The sequence below is a fragment of the Schistocerca gregaria genome, chromosome 6 (genome assembly GCF_023897955.1).
Source record: "Schistocerca gregaria isolate iqSchGreg1 chromosome 6, iqSchGreg1.2, whole genome shotgun sequence".
Lineage (NCBI taxonomy): Eukaryota > Metazoa > Arthropoda > Insecta > Orthoptera > Acrididae > Schistocerca > Schistocerca gregaria.
Window position 1 is genome coordinate 560,881,286 of NC_064925.1, and position 19,357 is coordinate 560,900,642.

General features: G+C 37.2%; 1 protein-coding gene across 1 annotated transcript in view; it reads left to right on the forward strand.

Moving 5' to 3' along the window:
* Window positions 1-19,357, forward strand: part of LOC126278939 (leucine-rich repeat-containing protein 9-like) — a 170,387-nt gene that overhangs the window by 67,396 nt on the left and 83,634 nt on the right. The window contains exons 6-7 of the mRNA XM_049979216.1: window positions 9,793-9,930; window positions 10,025-10,158. Coding sequence (XP_049835173.1) covers window positions 9,793-9,930; window positions 10,025-10,158 — 272 coding nt within the window. The remainder of the gene's footprint in view (window positions 1-9,792; window positions 9,931-10,024; window positions 10,159-19,357) is intronic.

Genomic DNA, 19,357 nt, shown 5'->3' on the forward strand with positions numbered 1-19,357 from the left:
TGCGAAATCTTCAGAATCCAACATTGTCTTATCACATATATGAAATATTTCATGAGGAAATTGTGAGATAAACAAGGCTCTCAGTAATTGACCTTTTTTAAAACAAAAAAGACTTCTTAACTGATTTGAAGTGAAAATAATACTTCGCAAACCCTTATAAAAAAGCAAATACTAACTCATGTTGGGGAAGAAAAAAATTGAAAATGGTTACTTCTCGAAAAAAGATAAAAAATGTTATATTTTGTCAGATGTAATTATATGTTGAATTTTGTACAAATACTAATTAGTAATATTAAATAAAAAATACTTATACAAAATTGTAAATTAAATATCAGTGTATTAGGGGTAACAAGACTAAAAGTAACACTCAAAAATCAGTAAATTTTAACTTGTATGCAGAAAAAATATGACAAATGATTTGTTCTCTTATGCTCTCGACTTCCTAAATTTACTTAATTTTTGAAAAGTAAATACTATTTTGAAAACAGTATTTTCTGTTACTTTCATCATAACTGTAAAATACAATACCACTTTCAGTAATGTAGATTACGATACCAATTTCATTACCGAAAAATATGATACCATATCTCAGAAGCAAGTCCTTTGTGCCTTTTTGGCACTACCATAGCTTACAATACTATTTTACATTGTCAGTAGTTCATGAAATAGTATTTGCAGCATAGACACTAATAAAACATCAAAACATTTGATAAAGTTCTGTGTGCTACATAAGCATTACTCAGTTCCAGGATACTAAATTAGGTGTATAGTAGTTCAAATATAAGTCCAGTGTGCTAACATGGCACAACTTCAATTGGGAATACTGTGTAGTGTGTTTAAACACACAGCTAAATTCACTATCAATTTAGTTCAACTCATGGCTGAGGATACTAAACAACATTAGTGAAATCATTTATAAGCACTATGGTGAGTGTCCATAGAACATGTCATGTAGCTAACACTTAAAGCACAAAAATGAAAATGTCCTCCCCATATCATGGTGTTGTCTGAAATTTACATACCATTTCTGCTTGAAAATCCACTTAAATCTAGATAGAATTGGAAAATGTCCACTTACGTAATACACAAAATTATATACTATTCACAGATGATATTATGTATCAAATTTTGCAAATCAAGTTCTTGTGGATATCAATAACTCTCCTGATATTGTTTACCCACTTCAGTGAAAATTGTGTCAGAGTTCTGCATCATAGACATCTACAGAAAATTTCATGGTGCCTTTGCACTGTTTACAAGTAGTTCAAAGATAAAGAATAGTATACATATATTACTAGTTATCAGACAGTATCTTCAAATTATTTACAAAATGATAAAATGTTATGCAGTTTTTTATGAGATGTTGGTATAGTATTCAATGGCAAAATAGTCTTTGTACCTGTTAGTATCATTCAAGAGTCATCCCCACACTCGTAGTTGGTTACATAAATAACAAAACATCAAAGAAAATATATAATAACACTTAGATATATACAAGTCATTGTGTGGTATATGGTTGTGTTGAAACACTTAAAAACTAGAATTTCTGTACGGATAAATGTTAATCATTACATGTTTCAATAAGTCACTGTATGTTTGTAACACTTGGTGTACATCAAGTACAAGACAAATTCGGAATAAAGTCTCCCAACTGGGGTAAAATGTTTCAAAACCTTAGTATATACCTCATCATGTTTTCAAAAAATTAACAAAATAAATCCCACTTCTCATTAGATTTTCAGAAACAGTAATGAAACAGTTATATGTCTCTTAAGTATGTAGTCTGATAAAATAAGTAGTTCAACTTTTAACTTCTTTTAAGTACTGAATACATCAACCATCAAGTGTTCAGATGTGTAGTGCTGAATTACCTAATACAATTCAGTGTAAGTATAAAAAATTTCATAAGTTCAGAAATAAACAGTTTTCACTTCTCATTACCCTTCAACAGTGTACATGTATGTAGTGGTATATAGGTAAGGTTGTTAATTCGCTAAAAAATTCTACAGTTTACTTCCTATTTTCAAGTGTCATGTTCTTCACATTAAGTACATCAAGATGCTTAACCATTTTTCAGTGTACGGATTACTGACATGTTGCCTAACCACTAAAGATGTCACACTTCACATAGAATCAATCTTTGTGCATAAATATAACTGAGTTTACCTGCATCTGTTACTTCAAATAAAAAACAATTTGCATTACAATCCTTGATGACCAGGTGAGTCTTTCATAAATTTTCTCCACAGTAAGAAAAAACAGGTTCGCTAACCAGTCCCTACCAAACATCATTCTCCTCATTACATCAGTACTTCATTAAATACATCAAATACCTCCTCAGTACGTCAACATAGTAACTCCACATCGTATCCTCATAAAACACCTAATTACTCCATTAAGTACTCCATAATAATAATCACCTAAGAAAAATCACCTGCTTCATATTACACAATAGACCAACCTCACAAAATAACATCACATAGCAGCAGACCTCACAACTGGTATAGTTTTCCCTCTAACAATAGAAACAGACATTACACTATTTATGTATCTGAATACTTTACTGTATTTAATATTGCATTGCTTGCACAACTCATTACTGTATACAGACATATTACAACTTAAGGGTCAGACATGTAATACTCCACACTAAATATCTCAGGTGTACTCTTCCTCAAAATTTACTAAAACTTGTGTGTAGACTGTGTACTAATCTCATTACCCTTGCAATTATAACTTGTACATTTTGTAAAATTCTATTAGCTTACCTTTTTGGTATAATCGAAAAAAATTTTTCACTGCAAACAGAAAAACATCCTCCTGCATTACTTTGTACCCAGAAAATAATCAAATAGGTGTCAATTCTCTGAATTTTATATAATGAGGGTTGCATAGGTTTCATGTTCCTGAATACTGTCAAAAAATGACTGTTCACCAGTGTTCCTGCCGATCGAGAGAGTTTCACTTCAACCTATCACCTCTACTATCATTATCTCTCACAGTGGAGGGGACTGGTTATTATTTGTCCACTGTCTACCTCTATTTTCAAAATTCCTTTCAACATTTCTGTTCCCAGAATTTCTGTTCTCATAAAACTGTTGGTCCCCATAGTATGGTCCTACATTCTGATAATTTCTAGAAGTATTTGGATTTCTGTCTTCCTTCACAGCATGTTATTGTTATGTTCTTGGTTAAAATTGTCATTATTATTAGTAATTCTATTATGATTATGATTACTTCAGTTTAGCCTTCTGAAATCAGTACTATGTTGGCCAAACCCGTTACACACCCTGTCCAACTTTTGTACATGTTTCAGGAACTGATCTACAGAATCATCTGATCCATAAGCTAAACCCATTTGAATTCTTTGTGGTAGCCGTCTCTTAAGTGCATCTATTTGAGTTAGTTCATTAAAATGGTGGTCTAAGTGTGCAAGTTTCATGATCTGGTCTTTGCTAAACTCTTTCATACCCACTCTCTGCTCCCTGTACATTGGACCATTTGAAAACACACACTTTTTGCTTGCCTAATGTCAGACCATAACTTTTTCAATAAACACTTTTCAAATTCATCTATGGATAAATTGCTACAGTCAAGTTGGTTGGGCCATGACAAAGCTTCCCCTTCTAATGATCTTTTAATAAATTTAATTTTCAATTCATCACTCACACTAGAGAGAAAGTTATCATGCCAATGTTGTTTAAAATCGACTGGATGAATGTGTTTGTCACCAGGGAAACAATTTAGTGGCGTAGTAAGATAGGTTGGGTGTCTTACATTACAGAATGTTTTTAGGTAAGCCCCATCTTTTAACTATTGTACTTATTTTTTGATAATAGTGACATCACTATGTAAGTTTGACAAATTTGAGACTGTTATCTCAGCTATCTTCTGAACCTTTCCATCTACATCTGAGGCAACACTGTCTGTTTTTCCATTTAGCTTATTTCTAAAGGTTACAGCTTGTAGAAAATGCACCAACCAAGTCTTTTTTAACATTAGAAATTGGTGCATTAAGTTCAGCTCTAGTAATATTACATTCTGAGACTATTGACTTTTCATGTTTTTCATGATTTTTTTTCCATTGATGACAGTTTTTTTTTTTTTTTCAAGTTTTTCACAATTTTTTCCATTGATGACAGTTTTTCAAGTTTTTCACTACTTTTTTCAAGTTTTCACTATTTTTCCCTTGATGATATTAATGTTGTAAACATGTCTTGTAAATTTAACTGTTTGGGTTTTTCACTCAGCATTGTTTCACTTACATGCAACTGTCCTTGTTTTTCACGGTCTGAACTCGAATCGAACATGCTACTATCCAACTGATTTCATTTAACTGTTTTGGTTGACTATTGTCTAATACATCCTGAAACATGTTTTTGTTGGCTATGTCCTGTTAAAAGACACTAGTTTAAGCTGGTAGGTTCAGCATATTTATTTCATTGTTCTGTTCATGATCCATTTTTTGTAAATTTGTTCATCAATTATCAATGCTAAAAAACTGATCAAAATGTTCACACAACACTGCACTGAGAAAATACAAAAATAATTTTTTTGGTTGGTACTTAGCTTATTATTGTCCTGGATTGGGTACGTGGCGTCAACTTTGGTAATAATGCTTCAATATTCTACAACCATGTATGTCCATAGTGTTGGGTTATTCCAAAATTCCTCCACATGTACTAAGTCAAACTATATTTGGTATAAAATCGTTCCACTTTGTTACACAACTATATGCTTTTTGATCATCTGAAACAAAAATACTGTCAAAAATCCGAACATACAAGTATCCTGGTCACAATGGCACCACTTTAACGACCTCCTTTGCCTCATACAATTGGATGACCATTAATTGTAATAAATGTTCATGGAGTAAAAAATATTGGCTGAGTCTAGTGGTAGTTTTAAAGAAAAAATACTCATCTTGTTTTTTAAGGTTCTCCATCAATCCATTGCTTGAATGTCTTATGTCTAGAACCCATATTCTCTTATAGATCTTAAAGCCCTCTAAGTTGATGTGTTCCTTGAAATAAAATAGACGACAAACTGATTCATATGTAATTTTGATTTTTAATAGTCCTCGATGTCTTGCTGCCATCAATTACAGTATTCACTCAGCGAAATACATTCCATTTGTATGCAACTCCAGAAAAACTTTACATCTCTCCTTCCCCCCAGACAACAAAACATGCCAGCTCACCCAGTTAACATCATTCCTATGTACATCAGAAAAGATATAGTCATACTAAAATCGAAACAGAGAACATTAAATCAAAAATAATTTAAATAAAATGGAATTCACTCAACAGCACAATAGAACAATTATGATAACATATAAGAGTTGTTTCAAAAGTAAGGTTCCCAGCTCTGTACCCTTACCGTGCATGCTGCAATTCAAAATCTGGCAATACTACCATGTTTTGCCGGATCCCCCACCACCGATTCCAACAACCAGCGTGACTCTGCAATGGACAGTACTGGCCTGACAGCCATAAGTGATGGAGCCGTCATCGCCGTAACTGCCAAGTGTGAAATTAGTGAAGTCATCCGATTTTTGCACCCAAGAAAGTTACAACCTGTAGCAATTCATCGGCAATTGAGTGAAGTGTATGGGGAAATGTGTATAAGCATTCAGCACGTCTGCAAATGGTGTAGGGAGTTAGCCAACAGCTGTACAGATGCCCACAACAAACTACGAAGTGGGAGGCCATTGATCTCTGACGAAGTTGTGGCGAAAGTTGAGCAAATCCTGCTCAAAGATCAGCAAATCACCATTCAGCAACTGGCTGCTCAAATTGCTGAGGCTTCTGAAGCTTCAGTTGACAGGATATTGAATGAAAAGCTAGGCTTCCACAAGGTGTGCACACACTGGGTGCTGCACATGCTTTCAGAAGTCCACAGACAGCAGCGCATCGACTGTACTCGGAAGTTCTGGAGTGAATGCGATGAGAATAAGGAAGTCTTCCTTGATTACATTGTTACAGGGGATGAATCATGGTGCCATTACATTTCCCTGGAAACAAAACAATAATCGCACCAATGGAAACACACCAGATTGCCACCACCACAGAAGTTTAAGCAGCAGCTAGCTGTCAGCAGGAAAAATCATGGTATTGGTGATTTAGGACCAACGTGGTGTATTGCTCATTGATTTTATGCCTAGAGGGACCACCATAAACTCAACAGGTTATTGCGAGACCTTGAAAAAGCTCAATTGACAGTCCAAAATCGTCGTAGGGGAAAACTCAGCATAGGCGTAACGCTGCACCACGACAATGTCCATCCACTTGTGTTGCAACAAACGAAGGAGTTAATTGAGAAATTTGTCTGGGACGTCATTGACCACCCCCCTTAGAGCCCCAATTTGGCACCCAGCAATTTCCATCTGTTTCTGAAATTGAAGGAGCACCTAGGTGGTCTACGATTCCAGACGGACAAGGAGTTATAAGAAGAAGTTTCCATGTTTCTCAATGGGCTGGTGGCGGACTTCTTTTAGGAGGGAACAAAAAAGTGGATTACTCAACAGAAATAATGCATATAAAAAATGGGGACTATGCGGAAAAATAGTTTAAAGATCAATGTTTCCAATTGTGTGATTTTTTTTTTTAATAAAATATTATTTGTGTCTAAAAAATGTGGGAACCTTATTTTTGAAACAACCCTTGTATATTCACATAAACAACAATATATTGTTTCATAGTACAGTAACCTTTTTTTTTGTGGTGAATTGAGTTAGCATGACATATTATGCAGTCACAGTCTAAAACATTTCAAATAAGATTGAAAAAAGGCTAAGATCATAAATTTGAGAATATACAAGGTCCAAACAGCTTATTGCACATTATAATCACTGCATCTTTCACTATGAGAACATGAAGATCATCATCCTCAGACCAATAATTTCTTTCACTGGACAACTTATGATAGTAAACATCAAGAACACAGTAAATACATTAATTTCATCAGGCACAACTGAAAAATTTGTTTTATTTTTACACTTCCTAGCAAATTTTTCGGTTTCCTCTATAATTGTGCTTAAAACTTGTCTACATGTAGACACGCTCAGAGTACCAGGTAGAAGGACTGGTGGCACGTGTAAACATGTTCAGAGCACACAGGGACAGGTAAAAAGACGCGTGTGTTAACACGTCCAGAGTAGTTAAAGGGTTAACTTCTTCTTTACAGACTCTTTTAGAAGACACAGGAGGAATGTCTTCATTGTCTCTCTCATGTAAAATTTCATTAGTCTCTGCAATATTGCTTACATATTTATTTTCTAACAAGTAACTTTCAATATTTTCCTCATCAGTCTGCACATCCACAGCTGAAGGTAGAACTACTATATCTGCTTCTATTTCTTCAGAAAATAAGTGTTCTACTGCCTGTTCAACAGTTTTCGAAACATGGCAAGCCATGACAAAGAAATCTGAAAAGACCAAAAAACATAACATCTACAACAGAAATGCCCAGTGTTTTCAAACAAGAACAGTAAGTTTTCATGTACTTAGACACAAAATTTAATAAACTATTTTCACTTTCATGAGTACCAAAAAATATCACAGTATTATATTACACAGCAGCCAGAAAATGACAGTTATCCTTACCTTAGGTGCAGCTACAGAAATGAAAAAGGAATAACGCCCAGGCTCTGCAAAGCCCTCCACTTCTGTTAACAGTCTTGAACTGAATAACTGTAACAGAGTGATAACAGTGGTACCCATTGTTGACAGAAAGCTTACTTTACAACATCAAAAGCCCATTGTTGGTTAAGAGTAGCATAAATTGTAATACTGACGGAAGAGTGGACTGTCCTCAATCAACAAAAAAGAGTGCTAATGGGTTAAAGTTGTATAGAAATACACATTTTATTTAAAATTGTTCTCAATCAGTTTACTTTGGTAATTATGAAAGTGAAAATAGTTTATTAAATTTTGTGTCTAAGTACATGAAAACTTACTGTTCTCGTTTGAAGACACTGGGCATTTCTGTTGTAGATGTTATGTTTTTTGGTCTTTTCCTTGTTGATGAGGGGTGACATGGTCACCTGGAAGATAGCAGCACTCCATTGTTTGACCATATCTGTTAAGCAGAACAGCTTATGATCACAAATATTTGTCTTACTTAATATAGTCTATGATCATAAATATTTTTTTGACTGACTGAAGAGAAAGAAAAAAAAAAAAAACAACAAGCTAGCTCTCCAACTCTAATGATCGTACTGTTGTTAAAATGTTAAACTCTGACCTTCTTTCTGTATTTCAAAGTAATGTATGAAGTTATTAGTGCCTTTAGCTATCCACAAGTACTTTACATGTAGGTCTATGCTAGAAGAAAATGCCCTGTACTTTTTGTGTTTCCTTACTCATCATTCAGAAGGCACTTAGCAAAGGTTGAGGCCAGAAGGGTTATAAAATTGGCTGGTGTATTGTAAGGAAAGCTACAAACTGCACAATACAGAGAAACAGTATTTGTGGGACTTGTGAAGCAACTGTTGAAGTTTGGTATGTTGCACTCAGTTGCATGCTCTGCCAGTGGGTGGTCAACTTTGTTCCTGGGTACAATTTTGTGGTGATCAGTCATTCGTGTGGACAGCTGGTCAGTGATCACACTCACTTGAAAGGAAGTGTGCAAGTGTGACATGATTGCTTTCACAGATTACTGTGATCTCTGATAGGATAGCATATGCCTTTGCTGGGACTGTGGTTATAACGCATGTGGCAAGTAGTTGGATTTAGTTGTGACATAAAGAGGGACCAGAATATTTCATAGACTGAGTATGTACCAGTATGACATTTTGGGAGAGGTTAGGAGACTTTTCAAAAGGATGTTCCTTTATTAGGCACGGGGAAAGATAATCAAAACCCCAATGGAGGATATTGTTACTGCTCTACCGTAAGATGATAATGAAGTAAGAAATTGGATTGATGTGGGAGGAGAGTTGACCACCATGTGGCAGAGCATGCTACTGATCACAACATACTCAATTTCATTAGCTGTTGTATGAACCATGCCATTTTGATCCTCTTCCCCAATATTAACTTCTCTGGGTTGTGTAAATGGAAACTGCCTTTACAACATGTGCTTTGATCCCATGACACCTCAATCTGCACTAACCCTGCCATACACCCATCACTGTCCTTGATCCTCCATTTCCCCATTCCAGTTCCTACACTCTAGTTTGGTCTGTCTAACCATTAATCTTATCCTTCACACCAGAAAATGTAATCCTGCTTGTGTAAGTTTTTATTATTCTGTTAGTTATATTATGGATATTGTCCAGAAGCTTGGCAATGATTTGAGTCTTCTTAAGGTAACTGCAGCTTCTTCAGTACTTCATCTATACACCGAGTATTTTAAACATGTCATATTAATAATTATGTATTTAACATATTTGCAGTTTTAGCAAGGTGCAGGGCTCCAAATGTACAGGCCGTATATTCAGTAGAGGTTATCTTTACCTATTCTGTGGTCATATTCCACCCAGGACTATCATACTTTCATAAAATGTTAATTTATCCTTCTATCAGTTAATTGTTATATTCATTGTTTTAAAACCATAACTTTTCATCAACAGTGTCTTAAGAGTATCACAAGAAGTATGAAGACGTTAACAAGGCCGTATCCTCTGAGTGGTCTCTTTCCATGTATATGCATACATTTGTTGACTGTGTTGTAATAGTGCTTCACATTTAGGAGTGGAGATCAATAGAAAATAATGTTGCGATTATTATTTCCTTTGTATGCTTTTTTCTAAATGAAAGGCTCAAAACTGAAAGCTTCATTATATTATAGCTTGAGAGAGGTGAAGAACTGAAATGTAATTTGCAACGTGATGATATAAAGACAAGACTTGACTACTTATCAATTGAAGTAAAAAACTGGGATGCTGAAGTTGCAGAGTATATGGCCTTTCTCTCGACAATGAGAAAGGTAAGCACTCTACTTGATAGAATTTAGTATAATGAAGGTTCATACGCATATAAATTACTGTTCTGCACTAAGTAAACATTCCTTTGATTCACAGATCAGACTTACTCAACTGGATTATGAACTGGAGAATGCAAACAATCTGAAGTTCATTGGATATGAGGCTGATACTGAAATTGTAGATATTTTTAATACTATTATGAATTCATATTGCTGTTCGCACATTGAAAGGTTTGTAGAGTTAACAGTATTGTAGTATGTAACAAGAACACAATGCATTGTAGTAGGAAACTTTAAGACTCACTAGATAGTATCCTTGCTGATATTAAAACCAAATAACAGTAAGATATAATCAAAGTTTTATATTTGAACTTTGACAGATCATCTTCTGGCTTGAGTTATAAACATTAACATTAAAATGTCAAACAATACGGATGGTCTGTTGACTTGGATGCAATTTTTAAAGTTTTTAAATGACATCATATTCAGCATCAACTGTACTATTTATTACAATTTCTATGATTCCAATTTCAACCTTAGATCATTTTCAAGTGTTTACAGGTGCTGAAAGCACATAAGCAAAATGAATAAAAAAGGGTGTGACCTTCTGTGGCTCTAGTGAACATTCGGCACATATGCCATCAGTATGTAAGGAACAAACTGTTTTTCAGGACACTCTTGGTTTGCAACATAATGAACCATTTTCATATTGTGAATTACCCATTTAAACATTGTGTTCTGTAAATGTCGTGTTGAAGGAGCACCTTTAGGGATGATAAAAGAGTTTAGTTACATATTTATTTATAAGATCAGCCACTAGATGCAACTTGTTTGAAGTATACTAACAACAAATTATTGCTGCTGTTGTTGTTGCTGTGATCTTCAGTCCAAAGCCTGGTTTGATGCAGCTCTCCTTGTTACTCTGTTCTGTGCAAGCCCTTTCATCTCTGAATAACTACTGCAACCTACATCCCTCTGTATCCGCGTACTGTATTCACTTCTTGGCCTCCCTCTATGATTTTTAATCCCCCCTCCCCTCACCCTCTCCCTCCCCGACACACTTCCCTTCGGTAGTAAATTGGAGATCCCTTTATGTTGTAGAATGTGTCCTGTCAACTGATCCCTTCTTTTAGTCAAGTTGCACCATAAATTTCTTGCCTTCCCACTTCTATTCAGTACCTCCTCCTCAGTTAAATGATCTACCCTTCAGTATTCTTCTGTAACACAACATTTCGAAAGCTTCTATTCTTGTCTAAACTGTTTATTGCTCACATTTCACATCCTACATGGCTACACTCCAGACAAATGCCTTCAGAAAAGACTTTCTAAAACTTAAGTCTATATATGACATTAACAAATTTCTCTTCTTCAGAAATACTTTTGTTGCTATTGCCAGTCTACATTTTGTATCCTACCTACTTTGACCATCAACAATTACTTTGCTGCCCACATAATAAAACTCATCTACTACTTTCAGTGTCTCGTTTCCTAATCTAAGTTCCTCTCCTTCATCTGGTAAACCTCAAAGTTTTTATTTCTGCTCCCTGGACTTTAATTTCTACACCAAATTTTTCTTTGGTTTCCTTTACTGCTTGCTCAGTGTACAGATTTAACATCAGGGAGAGGCTACAACACCATGTCACTCCCTTCTCAGCCACAGCTTGTCTTTCATGCCTCTTAACTCTTATAACTGCTGTCTGGTTTCTGTGCAAGTCATAAGTAATCTTTCACTCTCTGTGTTTTACCCGTGCTACCTTCAGAATTTCAAAGTCTATGTTCCAGTCAGTATTGTCAAAAGCTTTCTTTGAGTCTACAAATGCTATAAATGTAGCTCTGCCTTACCTTAACCCTTTAATGCCCAGTGTTGTGCATTCGCATCTTACTACTGCTGTGCAAACAATTTGAAGGTTAACTGTTTTTTAATGCCAGTGCTGGTAGACACTATTTCTTCATGGAGCTACCAATGTTTCTGACAGGTGCTGTACTCTCCTGAGTGTTTCAGGTACCTCTGAAGTACCATGATGTTTGGTTTTGATCTTTCATCTAGACATTTATTCAGGCATTCAGGGATTAGCCTATCTTGTAAGATAAGTTGTAGGGTCAGTATTGCCTCGCATGTTCTACAATATCCAAACAGATATTCCCCAAAGTCATCTTCCACAAGTTTTTCCATTCTTCTGTCGAAAATTGGTGTTAGTATTTTGCAATGATGACTTTTCACAACTTAAGGCTATTAGTGGCTCTGATGGAATATCGTCTGCCCACAGGGAATTGTTTCAACTTAGGTCTTTCAGTACTCTGTCAAATTCTTCTCACATTATCATATCTCCCAGTTCATCTTTGTCTACATCCTCTTCCATTTCTGTAATATTGTGTGCAGGTTCACGGACCTTGTATAGATCTTCCATATACTCTTTCCACCTTTCAACTCTCCCTTTGAAGCTTAGGACTGGCTTTCCCTCTGAGCTCTTGATATTCATACAGCTGCTTCCCTTTTCTCAAAAGGCCTCTTTAATTTTCCTGTAGGCAGTGTCCATCTTTCCCCTAGTGAAACATACTTCTAAATACTAACAAAGAGATAGAGGGGCTGGCCAGTACTTACCTCAGCTCAGTACAGCCGATAGATACACAAAAGCAACCGAAAATTTACGTAAATTTTCGGTTGTTTTTTGTGTATCTATAGGCTGTACTGAGCTGAGGTAAGTACTGGCCAGCCCCTCTATCTCTTTGTTAGTATTTGTTTCACATCTTTATAAGAGATTTTCCAATACTTCTAAATCCTTACATTTGTCATCTAGCCACTCCTGTTCACCCATTTTGCACTTCCCATCAATGTGACATTTTAGGCATTTATATTCCCTTTAACCTGCTTCATTCACTGCATTTTTATATTTTCTCCTTTCATTAATTAAATGCGGTATCTCTTGTGTTATCCAAGGATTTATACCAGGCCTTGTCTTTTTGCCTATTTGATACTCAGCTGTCTTCGCTATTCCATTCCTCTTGTACTGCACTCCTTCCCCCTGTTCTTGTCAATCACTGGTTAATGCTCTCTCTGAAACTATCAGCAACCTCTGATTCTTTCAACTTATTTAGGTCACATGTCCTCAATTTCCTACCTTTTCAGTTTCTTTAGTTTTAATCTACAGTTCATAACCAATAAATTGTGATCAGAGTCCACATTTGCCCCTGGAAGACCTTATAATTTAAAATTGAATTCCAAAATCTCTGTCTCGCCATTATATAATCCATCTGAAACCTTCCAGTGTCTCCAGGTCTCTCCGCAAGTACAATCTTCTTTGATGATTCTTAAACAAAGTGTAAGCAGTAATTAAATCATTCTCTGTGCAAAATTCTTCCAGGCAGCTTCCTCTTTCATTCCTTTTCATCTCCCTTATCTATCTGAATATTTTCTTTTGTGTCATCATACAATGTGTACAACTTTGCTTCTGCCATTTTCCCCCAACATTTGAGGCTTTAATGAAACAAATTGGTTACACATGTATCATTCAAAGTATTTTCCACCACTGGCCACTTCTTTATCCCATCTTTTGGGCAGGTTAAGAATCCCGTGTCTAAAAAATTGTTCATGTTTTGAAGCGATCCATGAATCGATCCAATTTTTGAGTTCTTCATGAGATTGGAAGTGTTGGTCAGCCAGGCCATGTGCCATTAATGTAAACAGGTGATAGAGGGAGCAATGTCTGAAATAAAACAGTGGGTGGGATAGAACTTCCCATTTTAACGTTTACAAGTACGTTTTGACCTCTTTTGCAATGTGGGGTCGAGGGTTGTCATGCTGCAAAATCACTTTTCACTTTATCATGTCTCTCGCTGTATTGCAGCTGTTTGTCTTTTAATGCTCTGCTCAAATGTATTAATTGCATTCAATAATGAACTGCTGCGATTGTTTCAAGCCAAGATGGTCCCACCTAATGCAGAGCATGATCTGGTGAGCTGTGAATATTCGGTTTGGCTGTCAACATGGAAGCATTGCTGGGATATCCCCATGATTTTTTGCGTGTAGGGTTATTCTAATGAACCCATTTTTCATCCCTGGTCACAATGCAAAGCAGAAATCCCTTCCGTTTTTGCCTTGCCTCTGAAGCAACTGTTCACAAACATAAAAACGCTGTTCAATGTCTCTTGGTTTCAGCTCACACAGGACCCAAGTTACTTCTTTCTGAATCATGCCCATAGCCTTGAGACATTTTTAAAGGCTTACTGTGTCACTCCCACTAATTGTGCCAATTATTCTTGAGTTTGATATGAGTCTTCACTCAGCAATGTCTCCAATTCTGCATCTTTGAAAACATTCTCTCTTCCACCACTATGCCAGTTTATGATGTTAAAATCACATGTTCTTTCACTAATAGTATACTTACCATACATACTTGAGAGCATTTGATAAGGCTCAGCCGCTGTTTTCTTCATACTGAAACAAAACAGTAACACCTCCCACAAATGACAAGCATTAGGCTTGTAAACTGACATTTTCAATTAAGAGCAACTTTATGATGCAGACGCAAATTGACTAATGTTTGAATGAGTTTATGTTGACTGAGGTCCAAGCTAACTGCCTGACATCTGCGATCTGTTTCTTTCAACCGATACTTAACATTGTCACCAGCTATCGGCAGATGGCGGAACCAAAGTTGTACAAATTGTACATTTCTTCAGTCTCTTTGCCATCTGTGGAGTTAGTTGGCATATCAAGTTTTACATGTGTGGTAGGTATTTGATTTGTGTCTGTCTTGACTACAATAATGCATTCACTATGCTGTTCATAGTAGCTTACTTGCATTCCCATTTTCTTACTCATTATTAAACCTATTCTTCCATTACATCTATTGGATTTTGTGTTTATGACCCTGTATTCACCTGACCAGATGTCCTGTTCCTCCCATCATGGAATTTCACTAATTCCACTATATCTAATGTCAACCTAACCATTTTTCTTCTTTAATTTTCTAGCTTATCTGCCCAATTAATGGATCTAACACTGTACACTCTGATCTGTAGAATGCCAGTTTTATTTCTCCTGATCCTGACATCTTCTTGAGTAGATCTACTCAGATATCCAAATGGGGGACCATTTCACCTCTGAAATCTTTTACCCAAGAGGATCCCATCATCATTTAATCATACAGTAGAGCTGAGGAAAAATTACAGCTGCAGTTTCCCATTTTTTTTAGCCATTTCTAGTACCAGCACAGCCAGTCTATTTTGGTTGATGTTACAAGGCCAGATCAGTCAGCCATACAGACAGTTGCCCCTGCAACTACTGAAAAGTCTGCTACCCCTCTTTAGTAACCACACATTTGTCTGGTCTCTCAAAAGATACCCTCCTTTGTGGTTGCACCTATGGTATGGCTACCTATATCGCTGAGGCATGCAAGCAACCCCACTGATGCCAAGGTCTGTTGTTCATGCTACTGCAAATTAGCTCATTTTGTTAATTGTTGGAAATATTTTGCAGTAGCTAATTTTATATGTGTACATGTATATTGCGAGGAAACCAGTTACTCTGAGGAAATTCACCACTCCATCTCTTACACAACTAAGGTGCTGTTTTTTAATATACTTGAAACTAAGTGTCTATACATGAGGTTGATACAGTTGGGTTAGTCAGAATAAAAACATGGGTGACATGCCAAATGGCCACAAAATAATGTAAGGAAAGTGAATAGTCAAAGGAAGAGAAATGGAAAATATTAATAGAATGTCACCAAACAGCATAAGATAGCATACATGGTGAAGTGCATGACTGCTGCACACTGTGAACGGTAGACCATGGAAAGGTGACCACCTTATGTGAAACTGAGATACAGAATGAGATGGTGGTAGAAGGCAGTCGTACATGGAGGCTGTTGTCTGATTTAAACCAGTTGTCACTTGACAGTTAGCAGGCTGCATGTCTTTCACCACAAATAAACCAATAGGGGCCTGGCACTATTGACTCCCATTGCATTGCCAGTTCCACTGCACTGTCTAAGAAATTGTGCCAGTCAGTCCTCAGCGAGCCATTTTTTTTTTTTTTTTTTTTTTTTTTTTTTTTTTTTTTTTTTTTTTTTTTTTGAGAGACTTGCATGTTATTTAGCTTCATGTACCGTACAATGCGTGATTAAAGTATTTGAAAGAGGGGCAGACTGAGAGGCTACACACTCCAAAGAAACTTTCAAAAAGCATCAGACATGATTTCCTTGAGCAAGAGGGGGGAGGTGGTTTGCAAGAAGAGGCTCACAAACCTCTACTCTTTTCAGAAAGACACAATTCATGATCAGATATACACATATTATTCAAGACAGTAGTATCTGACATTCAAACAGCTACAAGTTCTCGTTGTAGCACCTTACCTGTTTCAAGGTAGCAGATTGTCCTTTTTTTGAGTTGTGAAAAAGTTAGGGTTGCCATATAAATCCGTTTCTGGCTGCAAGCTAAAGGAACACTGAGATATTGCATCCTGGCAATGCGGTTTCTTTAGTGGATCTGTAGGCACAGATTTTGATGATATTGTTTGGCTTGATGAAACGTAGGTGAATGTGGGACACAGTTTAGAAAGAAGGTAGACAGACAATACCAACAGTGGAAATATGTCAGCTGTGATCAGCAGAGGAAGAAGAATAATTGAAACACTAGCTGGAAATTCAAAATGTTTCATTTCTGATTGTTTGCTTCTATGTATTTAATTCAGACAAGACCCGTGACCACAACAAAGACATGGATCACAATACTTGCGTGAAATAGTTTGAAATCACCGTGCTTCAAAACTTAACAAAACAAATGTGTAATTGTTACAAATAATACTTCATACAATTCAGTTATACAAAGACAATGAAGAAAAATGATATTGTTTGTTAGCTAGAGAAATGCAAGATATAATTTAACAAAAACTTGACAAGTATTGCAACACAAGCGAAAGAACACAGTTTAAATTGTTGATGAAACAGCAAAAAAATGCAAGCATAAAAGTGCTCAGATTGCCTCCCTACCATTGCCACTTCAATACAATAAAACTATTAGGTTGTATTAGGTTGAGGTGGATGCTCAGGTGAGACACACCAAACAAAACTTTATAATAAGGAGTTCATTTATTTACCTATTCACATAAGTAATGCTTACAGAGAACTGGATGGCGGAACTACACAAAGATAATGTTTTGCTAGGTTCAAAGATGATGCTCAGATCATGATGCCGATCTCATCGGCACCACATAAACCCCCCCCCCCCCCCCTGCAGTGCGGAGTACGCCTGAGAGACCAGGGGGGGGGGGTGGGGAGGGGGTTACTGTGGCGTCGGGAGGGGTGGTCCACAGGAGCCGAACCCCGGTCAGCTCAACAGTGTCATCGGGGGGCTGTGTTGGTAGATGACATGAAGGAAGGTCCAGCCACCGAATCTGGAAGTCGTTGGGCATCGTACTGGACGTGCTGGTCGTGTGGCGACAGGTAGGCCAGCGGTTTGAGGGAGGAACACAGCGACGACGATGATGTCTTCGGTGGGCATGGCAAACACACGAAGCATGGGAATGGCAGAGGCATTAGCACCGGATGAATGGAAACATATGACGAAAAGTGTGTCATCGCATAGTGTAATACAGATGTCGTGGATTATGTCCAGGGGGAGAGGCACAAGCACCTCGAGCGAGGACAGGTTCAAGATGGATGGGGGCCATGGGGGCATGAGAAACCTCGACAGGGTGAGGCAGGCGATGGGGAAGAGGTCGAAGAGACCAGAGAAGGGCCCGGCGGTGAGGGTGTGATCGTAGGTAAGCTTGACGTGGGGAGCAGGGTATCACTCGACAGTGTGTGAGAGACCGGAGTAGTGGGCAAGGTTGGAGAAGAGCTCGATGATTGGAGCTGGAAGTCACTTGACTGAGTGAGTAACTCCGACGTGGAGGGAGTGGTCGGAGCATCGTGAGCCACAACAGTGAGTGGCCTAGTCGTGGCCTGAAGGGGGGTAGAAGTGGGCTTCACAAGAGCAGGCTTAAGTCTGTTGAGAGAGACTGTAACAGCTGAATCTTTTACCTGGATGTCATAGGTGTTGGCTGAGTGCCGGAGAACTCAGTACGGTCACTCACAGCGGCTGGTTTAAACACGACTGGCGCGGAAGCCGCAGCAGGCGCAGCCAGGGCTACGGAAACAATCGGGGTGGGACGACTGTCCAACCAGTAATTGTTGTCACTGAAATTTGTACCCATATGTTTTTGTAGTGAGTCTTGTAGTGGGTGGGGAGAGATTGTGTCCAAAAACCAATTTATCAGCAATATATGGGGAGCTCCAAGTGATCTGTGGGCTCGAAAAGTCTGTGAGGTTCATAGTGTTGGGGCATTGTTGCACACTACATGTCACAGGAGGTTGTACGTACGACGCACTGTGAGTCACAAATTTAGGCACACCACTCGTGATTGGTTTGTTATAGATGAATGCAGAAAAAGATTTCATAGCAGGTGACATCACTGACGATGTTGAAAGAGTCCACAACGGCATTGTTGATGACGGAGAAAACTTCTTCGTGTTGTACTTACCTTCCAATTTTATCCCAGTTGTTGGTGGCATTGTGCGTAGGAAACTGTGGAAAGGCAGTGTAGGGGCACCATTAGTATCATGTTGTAGTGTGAAAGGAGTGGAAGGTGAGCAATGTGGAGATGTCAAAGTAAACTGCCACATTGTGAAATTGGATGTATGTTGTGTGTCGGAGGTCACCAGTATGGTGTGTGTTATACTTATAACACTGAAAACACCATTTACTTTCACTAGGTAATATTTTTATTGGCACAAGATAAATCAAATCACAAACAAATAGTTTTCGACAATCACGGTAACAGTCATAACAAATGTCTCACACCAACTAGTCAACAACCAAAGTAAGTAAAACGAGGTACAAAAAATGAAAGATATTAATATTTTCTGGCAGTTCTGCCATGGTATCAACATTTGATGACATACATACAATGTTTATTGTTTTACAGAGGACTAAATAAATAAACCAAATGCTCAACAATTCTGAGGTAGCACAGGAGGAAAACTTAGGTATTTCTCTGGCAGGTATAAGCTTTATACATCCTTTTCTTTTCTAAGTAATAGATATTACGTAGAACACAAGAAATATGGAGAGTAATGTTTCATAACCAAAAAACAGCCAAACAGAAAATTCTGACATTAACAGTATGGAAACTTTATAGAACAACTGACCAATATTAGAGCAGCATTGGACTTCTAGCACTTAATTACATAAAAAACTTTTCACAGTAATCTTGTCAGAATAGCAATGGTAGGAAATATGAAGAGGAGACTACAGCAGTTCTAAAATATGTGAATATCTTTACTAATCAAATATAGTTTAACAAAGTACATTCAGTATGTGATTGGCATTAGGAATTTTGAATCATAAGATTGCCACAGTTCTTAAAAAGAGCTTAAAATAGAATGAG